Here is a 12,116-nt window from a genome sequence, read left to right on the forward strand (position 1 = left end):
TCACTCAGACCTGAGCAAGGAGCTAGTAATAGCTTCTAGTACTAGTAATGTTAAAACCTGTTTTTCTTTATTATTTTATTCTCTCTGTTCCTTCAGCCTCAGGCTGTCCTTTGGTCTTGGGGTCCTTTCATCTGCTGACCAACCCAGTCATCTTGGCTGACCTTTCAGTCCATGACATGCTCTGAACACACGCTGTACCTCTGGCAGTGCCCCTAGTCTTATTTTCACACCTTGAATTCAAATGTTCCTTCCCTTCTCCACACATACACTTGCTATCCATGTTCAGTCGTTGACCTTTAGATTTTGAAGGAGCAGATAACCTTTGTATACAGGCTTGCTCGGCTGAGTGGTTAGCATCACCTTCACTCTCTGAAATACAACCTGTTGCACTGGGAGGGGGAAGGACATTTTTTTTCTACCCTGGCAATTCCCAGTTTCCCCAGGAGAGCAGGATCCCAGTGAAACATTTTGGTGTGGCCAGGCTGAGTTTCTGATGTGCTCCAAGTTCAGGGTAGTGGCAGTCGCCTGGTCTGGGTGTGAACTGCACAGCTATGAAGCTGAGTGATCTTCTAATAATATTTTGGATTTCTGTGGTGGTAGAATTCACAGGGGAGAACTGGTTTGTCCAAAGCACTTGAGCACTTCTGTAACAGGGTGAGGTAGCAAACTTCAGCAATAAAAGGAGGCAGCACTGTAAGATTTCCTAGGAGTTTTTGCTCTTTGGATTTATGCCAAGGGCCTATGCTCCTTTGACCCTGTTCTGTAGCCTCACAAACATCAAGGTTCTTCCACGTAGTCAAAAGATAAAACACACACTATTACCTGGCTAATCCCCGTATGCATATTGCACTGTAAATGGTAATCTCCTTAAAACAAACCTGACTTCCTGACATTTTCAGCCTTTTGTCCTCATTCTTCTTCTCCGTCAATGCCTTGGAGGTAGGAGCTAGGTGCTGTCTGAAGTTGGGAACACATTAGGAAATACTTCATCCAGGAGCCCACACAAGAAGTTTTACCTTGAGCTTTCAGCCCAAGCTTTGTACTTGGTAGTGCGAATGCTCTCAGGAAGGGGAGGGGAATCTTTCTTTCTTGTCTTTCTCTGCAACTGCTTGGTTATAATTGCCAGCAAAGAGCAAAGTGAGCCAAACACATTGCCTGTGAGATACTAACCTCTGAAAAAATATTTATTATAAACACTGAGTGTCGCAGTGTTTAGCGAGTGATAAGTCACATACCATTTAGAGGGTATTTGCTCTCAGACTCTTTGTTCGTTGTCAGATATGTTTCATTTCTGTTGTGACAATTCTGTTCGCTCATTGCTGGAACTCTCTGTCAGGAAAAATATCAAGTACTACACTAAGTATTTTGCTGAAGAAACCCATTCAGCCATGTTGAATTAGAATAATGTCTCCAAAAAGAAAGCAGGCTCTGTTTTCAATTGCCATCTGCTTGTTAGAGTGTATGCATGTTGCTTTCCTGCAAGGGATGTGTGGCTTTATATACACAAGACAGTCCAATTTTTCAGTTTTCAGAGCAGCAACATTTATTTTATTAGAACTGTGTGTTCATGTCTGTGGTGTGATGCCGATATGAGGATGAAGACCGTGTGTCCATCAGGGTTTCTTTGCCATGTAAAAGAACAATGGGCAAAACCATAGAATACTGTTCTGGGAACCCTCTCCTCGGAGTGAGGTCAGGGGCTTTATCCCTAAAGGTGTTGCTGTTCTTCCTGACAGGAGCGTGATGGGATGCGAGCAATTCTGGAGTCGTATGACAGCGAGCTGACCCCTTCGGAGCACTCGCCCCAGCTGAACCGGCGCATGTGTGAGGCCGAGGAGATGGTGCAGAAGCTGCATGCTCATAACACCGAGCTGGAGGTAATAAAGAGGCATTAGTGCTCTAACCTCAGGGTTGAGGTAGTTGAGACCTTTAATATTTCATTGCTTAGTGATGTGGTCTGCTCTCACAGGAGACGGATTTGCAAAGATCAGACTTCAAAATTCCAGGATCAGTAAGACCCACAAGTTACTGTTCTGCACCTGAAGCTGGCAGAAGCCAAGAATGATCGTCTTCGGGTGTGATGAGTGTGCTTTGCATTAAGCATAGCTGTGCTGCACGGCTGGAGTGACAACTAGTCCCTGGGGGTTAAGGGATAGTGGAAGGGCAAGTAAAGGGGTAATGAAATGTAGCAAGTGTGGTGCCTTCTCTGTGGTCTAGTCTGAGTGATTCACTATATTGCATGTGTAGCAAGGCTCTTCTGTACACAGTTTAAGTTGAGTGTGTGCTTATAAGAGCTTTACTCTAAGGGTTGAAGAAGTAAAGAATGTGTCTGCTGTTAATTCTTCACTTCTTGGCATTGGGCCTGAAACCCCCAGAATACAAGTAACTATTAAATGCTTTTTACTAGGTTTTCTCTGAGAAAAAGCATTCTTTCCAAAGATAGAAGTATTTCTTGAAGAAATTCTTACATTATTTTCAGTTGTCTGTTTCAAAATTTGTAATGTGAGATGTGACTGTAATGAGGTAATTGTTAACAGGCATTTCCCAAGTAGTTCCTCTCTTCTCTGTTCACTTTGTCATAGTGGAATGGGCTTTATGGTCACGAGTTGAAATACCTGGAATATGTCTGTGATCTTAAAGCTTGGCAGTTTTATTACATAGGCTTTACAATAGTCATAAGTATGTGAGTTTTCCTTTCCTTGTGCCTAGTTCCATCATCATATAGATTTATAGATGCCATAATTCAAATGGAGTAAAACTTGTAGAAATTGATGCTCCCCAGGTTCATGTTCAAGCCATAGAGTGGATTGTCCCAGTGTGCACAAACCTCTGTGTTGCTTCTGGCATCCTTAAAGATGCTTTTTTCTTGTGTTGGTAGATGGGGACTTAACTCAGGCAATACTGGCTCAAATGACCTTCAAAGCCTTCGCAGGCAGAGCTGTGTAGTGTGGTACAGATCAGTATCATGCTATAGATCCACTTCATCCGTGTTTCTCAAAAAAGGAATTCTGTCAAGTTTGGGGCAAGTCGATAGAGAAGTTAGCTGGTAATATAAGATGAAATAGAAATTTGCCTGAATCTGTCTCAAAATACGTTTTCTTTTGATCACCATATTGCTTATCACCAGACAGAGTAGGATTAGACGATGCTGACATAAAGTGATACATGGCTGTTTTATCCTGTTTTCTTAGTTGTTTCCAAAGATGGCTCTGGGTTGTTGGAGGGACATTTCCTGAATTGTTTCACTGAATAGGTCAAATGTACATGGTGTCTTTGGGCGATAACATTTTCTTCTTTGGGTAAAAGCATGAAAACTGTGGGAACTAATTGCTACACCCCTTTATTTATAGGGGTGTATTTATTAAGGGCTACATGAAAAATTTCAGAAGGGAGCTGTGTTCTCTGGAGGTTTGTTTTGTGTGATGTCAACTTTAAGCCTTTCAAAGGCTTTGCTGGAAGCAGGATTCAAAGACCTGATACTCCCCTTGTAAAGTAAAATTTTACACTTCACTTGATTGTGTTTGCCTTTCTGACTGCAGTGTTGATTGTTGAATCCCATCTATTTTGAAATTTTTGGGGAAAGTTTTTTGTTTTAGTAAAAATCTGAAAACTGGAAAGGGAAAATTGAGGTACAGACAGGACTCCCGGTTTCTCATCATCAGGAGCCGCAGCTGTAATCAACTGCCTGTCGATCAAAGAACTGATCGATAGCAGCTGTTAATAATGCCTAACATAATGCTCTGCACCCTCCCATCTCTGCTGAGCCTCTGTACAAATTTTAGAAACGTTGACACCTGCATGACTCATCTCACAAACAGAGGAGACAGCAGGAACAAGGCACCTTGGAGCCTCAGTTGTTTCTGAGCTGTGGGAGAAACAGTCTCTGATGGGGAGGGCTGGGGAGGGAAGGAAAAAGGAAACTTTAACACATTTAAGTCTAAGTGTGACAGAAGGGTCAGGGCATCCTGGGAGCCCCTGGTGTGGATGGGCTGGGAGGGCAGCAGACAACTGGCTTTAGCACAGAAAAAGAAGAGCCTGTCTGTGAGCATCACACACGTGGCAGCAAAGCAGCAAGGTGCACAACTACTCTGGTGAGATCGAGGTGGGGTCTGAGGCTGCTGCGGGGAGAGAAAGTGATGGATCTGAGCTGAAAAGGCCTGGCTGACACTATCCCTTTTTGCTAGGCTAAGTAAATGTGGAAAACAATTAAGATCCCTAGTTAACAGAGGATACACCACTGCAGTAAGCACAGTTGTGCCCACAGGGGAGTGCTTCTGGTGGCTCGACATACACCGGGAACGCTGTGCGGTCGCTGCAGGAGCAGCCCTTGTACAGTTCCTGTGCACTGCATCTCCGCTCCGGGGGCTGCAGGTATCGCTCTGGTCCAGGAACATCCTGAGTTTTAAAAAAGCCCTTAGAGCCTCTAAGGCAAATGCATCCTCCTGCATTACATTTTATAGCTTCTACCTTTCAGCTTTGTTCATAAACCTTAAAATTCACACCATGCACCATGTCTTTCTTCCCTGACTTCTTTTATCAATTTTTTTTTCTTTTCTTTCTTTCTTTTTTTTTTTTTTTTTTTTCCTACATACTGCTTAATTTACCAAAATCTCTTTCTGTGCTCTTTAGCAAAAAGCCCTTTGGTACGTATTTTCTCTTGTTTCTCCTGGCTGCCCTAATCTGTTACCAGCAGCCCCACCTCTGAACAAGCCATAGAGGGAAGAAGCGATGGTCTTCACAGGGATTTTTCTTTACTCTGAAAATGGAGATTTTCCCATCTATTCCAGCAGCAGCTCTGTGTGAGGCAGGAAACTCTCTGGTGAAGACAGTGTGATGATGATAACGCAGTAGGAAAGAGGAGGAAACCGTGTGGGACTAGGAAGATTTTGGGCTGAGGCAACAGGTTTTAACTCATTAGGGAGATGAAGTCTCTGATAAGTCCTTTGCTTGATGTATAAATGGAGGTGGAAAGCCGTTTAAAAGAACACAGGGAATAAGAGAGGAGTATGTAAGCCCTGGAGGGTTGCGTGTGAGTAGTTTATTAATGTATGCTGGGAGGATGGAGTTAGGTGATACTGAGTCGTGCCTGACGCCCTCAGTCCCCAGCCCTTGCTGGGCAGGACAGCTGCTGGGAGCGCCGCCGCGTCTGCGTCACAGACATCGCCTGCGTTACAGGTACCTCCCAGAATCCGAAATGCAGGAGGATGCTTTCATCCTGGAGCACTTCAGAGATGCTGTCTCCCTGCCTATCAACTAGTCCTATCAGAGCCTGATGGGACAGAGGACTGGAAGGCAAAGAAAGGCTGACGGGGAACTTTTAAAATCTCCTTCATTGATGACTGCTGAGGAAAGCTGGATGTCTAATGCATGGACATGCAAGCACGTAGTCTGTTCTGGGACGGAAAATGATTGCTTTATGCTCCCCAGAACTGCCCCCAGCCCAAGCCCCTATTCCACAGTGCTGATCTGGCTGGAGGGGTTCAAGGAAGTGCTTTACGGAGTGTTGAATATAAAGCATGGGGGAGATGCACAGAAAAATGCCATCTGAAAGGGTGGCTGGAAAAGCAAGCAGGCTGTCAGCCTATTTCAGGTGGTTAATGAAGTGTCACTCACCATCTTTGTAAAAGTGTGTTTTGGAACTGAAGAGGGAGTGAGTTTGTCCCTGACCCGCCTGCTATAAATATTTAAAATAAACAGAACTGTAGTCATATTTATATCACGGTATGAATTTTTGTTTTGTTACTGGTGATATTAACAGTTTTCTTGCCAACCTTGGTTAACTTTTACTACCTTAGCTCCCATTACTTCTAATTGGAAGGTAAATATGACAAAACAAGAAGCTTCTGCTGCTGCATGTAGCAGCCACTGTGAAAAAGCTCTGATGTAGAATTTAGTGTTTGAAAAGTTAAATCGAGCTGCACAAAAGAGAAATCATCATAAATATAACTCCATTAATAGTGATTTTATTACAATGCACTTGGCTCCGTATGAAACTTTAATGAAGAGAGATTTGCAAGGAAGACTCATGCTGACACCTTCAATGGTTTCCAGCATTTTTTACATTGAGAGATTCACACTGTCTCTGAGCACCATATGTACTCTAATCAGTTAATTATGAGTCTGACAGTTTCAGCACATGAAGTGCCATATGTTCTATGTTTTTGTTCCACCACGGGCATTACTGGTGACCTCAAAACTCATTGACCAAATACTGTCACCTTATCTGCACCTGATAACTGCAGCACATCTGCTGGTGGTGAAAATTGGGCATTGTTGATTCTTGTGATGTTAGTCACAAATCTGCTCCTTGCAAAGGGAGTTACTTAGCAGTCACCCTGCGTGTAATGTTTAAATGCTTAAATTTTACGTGTGGATGCAATAAAATGTTTATTTGAGCAGTTAACAGTTCCTCCTTGTCTCTCACCCAGCTTCCCCCATCAGTGCTTTTGCACTTTACCTTTTTTTTTTTTCCTCTTTGATCCATACTTTATCTTGCTTTATCTTTCCTCTGCTGTATTTCCTCTCCCCCTCAAAGGTAAACTGATTCTTTTCATAGCAGAAGGGTTTTCTGTGGTGATGGGAACTTTACAGAGAAATTTCCTCCCATCAGTGCAAGGTACAGAGGAGTTTGTTTTAATTTTCAGTTTTCTTCTGCCTGCTTTCTTTACCTCTCTGCTTCCATACAACCTTTGTGCACTGTTTTTTTTCTCAGTGACAACTGTAAGAAGCAATGAGGAGATTACTCTGCTCACTTCGGATGTCCGTAAGGAGCTAATGCAAGTCACTAGAGCTTTCCTGCCACTCCGGAATGGCATATGTTTCACTTGCCCAGACTTCTGCTGTCATTGTAGCATCTTATCTGTGACTCTTGGGAGAAAACAGGCTCTCTCTGGAGATGATGCTAATGTGCTCCATGCATCAGTTACCACTGATTGCTGAGGCAGTCACAGGGCTGGACATCATCTTCTGACAAAGCAAACACCTTGTTGAAATAGCATTTTGAACCGGAACACTTTGGCATCTCTTGGCAGACTCGAGCCTTCCTGGGAACCAGTGTGGTCCTTTGTGTTTCTTTTTTTTTTTTCTCTAAAGGAGAGTAGGTCAGCCTCTGCGTCCTCCAGCAGTCCTGCAAAATGAATTATCTTGGGTTCTCTCTTTGATATGTTTCATCTTCCTTCAGACCTGAGTGACCTTGTCAAGTCAGGGAGCCATTAGTTTCCTCCCTTCCTTTTTGCACCTGCCAGTGGCTGTGTTTTGGGAGAGCACCTTGCAAATAACCATCATATAAATGAGGAAGTCAAGTCACGGAGGGGCTTAATGATTTGTTAAAGGTGACAGTCCCTGCTCTGTGGAAGAAGAGTGCATCTTAAAACTGGATGATACTGCAACAGAGCCTATCTCTGTGTATCTGAGACTTCTTGTTTGGTCGAACTAGATTTTGAAACTGAATTGCTATTATTTTTTTTGAGGATATTCCCCATTTTGGATCTATTCTAAAAGTTAATAATTGATCAAGAGAAGTAGTCCATGGCACTGCACTGCCTTATACTGGAGATGTTTTGCACAAACCAGCATTATTTTCACAATGGTTAGATTTTTACAGCTATTTTTAGTGTGTGGATGCTCTGGCTATTTAAGAATGGCTTTAACTCAGCAGTTCCTAGGACCACAAGCCTCCATCATTCTTAAGAAGTGAGAAAGTCTTGGCACCAACTTGCATATAAAGGAAATTAAATTATTAACTAAGACAATATCTGTATCTTTAGCCTATGATAAGCTGCTTTATAGACAAGCCCCCAGGAGAAGGAAGCATACCTAGCCTAGGTAAGACTGTACTAATATCATCAACCTTCTGTCTAGGTGTGATGCTCAGAGGGAGTGGAAATGCTCCTGTACTCTGCCTCTGAAGGATCTCACTTCAGTCCCAAGCAGACTGATAGATGCCAGAAACAAAAAGATTTCTCCCTCCCTGCCCAACTCTACTCAACTTAAAATGCTCTTGGTATGAACAGGTCCTCCTGTAGCCTCTTCTGGTGATGTTATGAATAACCAAGCACAAATGAGGCTTGACCTAGGGAATTTGGATTAGCTTCAGATGTAACTGGCTGTAGGAGACAAGAGAAACAGATGAACTGGGTCTAAATTCCTTCAGAAGATTTAAAATTGGGTTTGTTCTTAGTGATACTTTGGAAAGAGAAGATAACTGGTGTGCAGTTATGAGTCATATTTACCACAATAGAACAGGGGAGAGCGTTTCATATGGTGTTGAGAGCTTTAAAATGCTTTACACTGGAGAGCCGGCATGCCTGTGCCTAGAGATACTGGCTCTGCAATTAGATGTCTTTAGGTGCAGGAGGAAGCCAGAATACATTTGGAGTGGGAGCAGTGGCCCCATCCGCCGCAAATGGCAGCAAAGACGTCTCATAAAAGAGCTGCTTTTGTGCAATATGGTGCATATCACCTCCTGCTGCGAGTGTGCAGCTGTGGGAGCAGGGGCTGAAATTGGGACACAGGTAGCGCAGTGATAACATGTCTCTTCCCTCACAGGCAGAAGACATAAGGAAAAAGGCAAATTAGGCAGCTTTGGGGAATGGGGTTAGGAACAGGTAGCTTCCAGCTTTTCAGAGGGAAGGCTTTGATAATGTAGAAATATATTCCTATGTCTTATGTTGGTCTCCATTGCTTGCTGCTGCAAGCCAGGAAGCGTGGAGGGAAGGCCTGGGAGTCAGCAGGGAGATTGTGCTTGCACCATTATCCAGTGTTGCTTTGCACAATTACCAAATTGTTTGGTTTTTTGCAATGTTAGAGAAGCATTCAACGAATAGGACAAACTGCATTCTGCATTTAATTCAGAGATTTAACCTCTTCGAATCTCTTCCAAGCTGGAAAGCATGGTGATTTTATGTAGCACAGGTCTCATCCCTGTGGACCGTGCAGCTACAGCCCATGTCTGTGCTGGTGCTGTGTGTCTGGTAGCGGGGTTTGTCTTTGAGGGTACTTGAGTGATCCTTGGACAGGACTGATCAAAGCTTCCCAAACAGCTTCCAGGGTAGGTGGTCTCTTTCTGGAGCAGGGTGGTGGGATCCTGTTGGAGGCAATGCCACATCCTCTGGAGCAACTCTAGCCCAAAGCTGCCTGTAGTGTGTGGTACGTGTTCATGTGGCTCACCACCAGGTAAGTAGTTTGGTACCTGGCTCATTAGAGATGGCAAAATTGGCCAGTCCTAGCCACTTTCTCTCCAAACTAAAAACCGGGTTTGTTTATGCTGGATTTCCCAGAGATGCTCTCAGGCCAGTGAATCTCATCTTTTTGAACTATACTGGTGATTCAGGCTCCAATGCTAGCACAGATGTAAGGTTGATGTTAAATGTCTCCTAACTATTAGAACTACTACTTAGGAACATTCTCACATTGGTGAAAGCTTTAACAGCTCATGGAAACCAAGCAATTCTAGGGGAGAAAGGAGGTAAATATCTTGCAAAAAAAGTAAAAGCTAAGATTGCACATCGGGATAATGTTTTACATGGAAAATGCCAGAGAAATTTTAGCTATTCCCTGTGTTCTATTAATGACATTAAATAGTGCTTGTCTGGGCATCTTAATAGATGTTCTGAACTTGTCGAGATTTGTTGATTTTTATAATGATTGGATTTGAATTCTGTGATTTGTAGTGCTTCATTTCAGAATAATTACATAATTTCTGCATAATTTAATATTTAAAGTATGTATTTGTAAGTGTTTTCATGTCATCTTTTAATTCATGATGATAGCCTCCTGTAAGAAAGAGGGATTAATATTTTTAATTATTATTTTCTATTAAAAACATACTGTAAAGATTCTGAAAGTTTCCTGCAGGGGCTTCACACAGGCTTGTTATGTGGCTCAGCACATTTCTTCCCACCGTGTTTCTATGGACTCCAGTTACAGATTTTTGCTGAAATCCTGTTACCAAACTTATATAAACAGAAAAATTGTTTTGAGAAAACAGCACCACCACAAGCTTGTTCCCATGCCCTTGTAGCTGCTAATGCTCCTGTTCTTTTCAGTTTGCAAGGATTGTAAGATCTACTTTAATACACTTAATACTTTGGTTATTATGGCAATTAGAACAACGGTAGTTGCTGTCTTGGTTTGCCTTCTGAAGCCCATTGATTCTTTATTTTGGCCTTAATTACCAGTAGTAGAAGAGGTGTTTTTTCAGGGAACTAATTAGTCTGAAAAGCCTGGTTCAGCTTGAGCACAGTTAGTTGAATGGTGACTAAATGTAAGAGCCAATTGCAATTGTTTTATTTCAGAACATACATAATTATTCACCTTTAATACTTCTTCATAAGTATGAGTTGCATTTGCTCCCGTACGTTCACTCTGTCTTCCCCTGTGGACTGGTTTGTCCATGGGCTACAGCATCTCCATTTCCCCAGTTTAGTTTCATATTAAGGTAATGAATTAGAGTATGGCAACATTGCCAGTCATAACTTGAACAGAATTTAAAGGAAGGTGGCTGCTATTCTCTTTGTATTTTTCTCCTTTTCACTTAAATGTGACTAGCCTACTAATGTTTGGAAAAGGCTGGGAACAGAATAAGGGAAAAAGCCAGCTGATAGCGGTTTTCACCAAGCTGTGAATAAAAACTAAGCTGTTGATATAGATCTCCTCTGTTCAGGGGTGGTCCAAGTTAAATCGTAAGGAACAATTCTGTTCTCTCAGAGGCTTTGCAATTTATCTATTTGCTTTAATCAGTGTTAATGTCAAATGTACTTTGATTGTGCTAAAAGCTTTTCAGCAAAACAAACTGGAAGTCCTAAGTTTTGGGAAAAAACCCACCATCTTCCTGTAATGCAAGTTGTAGCATTTTTCTTTTGAATTTTATTTGTGCTGTTTAATAAAACAGGCAGTACTACTGTACAATACATGTGCCATGAATCCAAGTGTGGTGACAGTAACATAGATAAGAAATGCATGGCACATTGATTTGACATATTGAACTGATTTATGTTTCCAATTTGTTTAAATGACTATAATAGCTATAGCTCTGACAAATGCACATTCAAATTTCAGTTCTATTCAAGTCCACATTAAAAACAGAACTGATTTCTGGTTTAAAGCATTGATTTTTATCTATTATGTGTTCTCTTGCCTGCATTTCACACGTCAAGCACACAAACATGAGTTCTTGTAGCATCAACTTTACTTCCTTTTGGAAAATTGGAGAACCAGCTCATTTTCCCTTGGAAAGCTGATTCTCCGGGCAGTTGCTAAACCTAAATATTTTTAAAGGAAGTCAGCAAGAAGCTTGAAAGATTACACGTTACACTCTTATTGGTGTATAAAAACCCAGTAATGCATTCAGTGGCTATGAATGTGAACAAAGTAATTATTTTGTAGAAGTTATTTTAAGTAGAATATCTTTTGTAATGGGAGAGGTTTTTAAGGCTTCTTTGTGTAAAGACTGCCACTGTACATTATTAATGTAGATGAAGAAATGATGAATGTATCAGTATTAATTTATAGGAGTATCTCTTGAGAGCCCACAAACTGAATTTTTCTTGAAGTCAAGTCAAGGCTGTGCAATGCAGTTGGGAACTGACCTGATGGTAGACATCATAAACCAGTGATCTTTATATGGCAGATATTATTGCTAAGGTAGTTGTTACCAGACCTACCTTTGCCAATTATATTCTGAGTGCTCTTAATTTTATTAGCAGTTCATACAGATGTAGTGTTCTTCACTTTCTAATCATCTGCTCTATTCCCTTTTACAAGAGGTCATTTCATTAGTGGAAAATGCAGCCCTAGGATAGATCAGTTCCCTGACCTGATTTCTGAAATATTCAGATAAAACGTGTGCTCCTTTGACCTCCGTGGATCTAGGTACATCGAGCAAAATAAGGTTGCTGGTTTCTGAAGCATTCTGTGACCTTTTGTATGAAGAAAGGTGTTATGGACATCAAGGAGTGACATCTGCATGACGGTGACAAACCCTTATTTCTCTAGGTGGGAACATTCAAGCAGTGGCTAAACCACGTTCACTTGTTATTTGCCTTTCGTGCAAGAGCAGCCGCTTGCCGAATGTTGCAAGGAGACCACCTCCTTGTTCAGAGAGCCTCGGCTGGGGG

At 42.0% G+C, this 12,116-nt stretch overlaps 1 protein-coding gene across 2 annotated transcripts in view; it reads left to right on the top strand.

Moving 5' to 3' along the window:
• The window catches only part of MAD1L1 (mitotic arrest deficient 1 like 1), a 378,475-nt gene that overhangs the window by 158,992 nt on the left and 207,367 nt on the right, over positions 1–12,116 (top strand). For both annotated transcript variants that reach the window (XM_042798366.1, XM_042798365.1), the window contains exon 12: positions 1,737–1,877. In XM_042798366.1, the coding sequence (XP_042654300.1) occupies positions 1,737–1,877 (141 nt within the window). The remainder of the gene's footprint in view (positions 1–1,736; positions 1,878–12,116) is intronic.

Source organism: Tyto alba, unplaced genomic scaffold (genome assembly GCF_018691265.1).
Source record: "Tyto alba isolate M040663 unplaced genomic scaffold, T.alba_DEE_v4.0 Super-Scaffold_28, whole genome shotgun sequence".
NCBI lineage: Eukaryota > Metazoa > Chordata > Aves > Strigiformes > Tytonidae > Tyto > Tyto alba.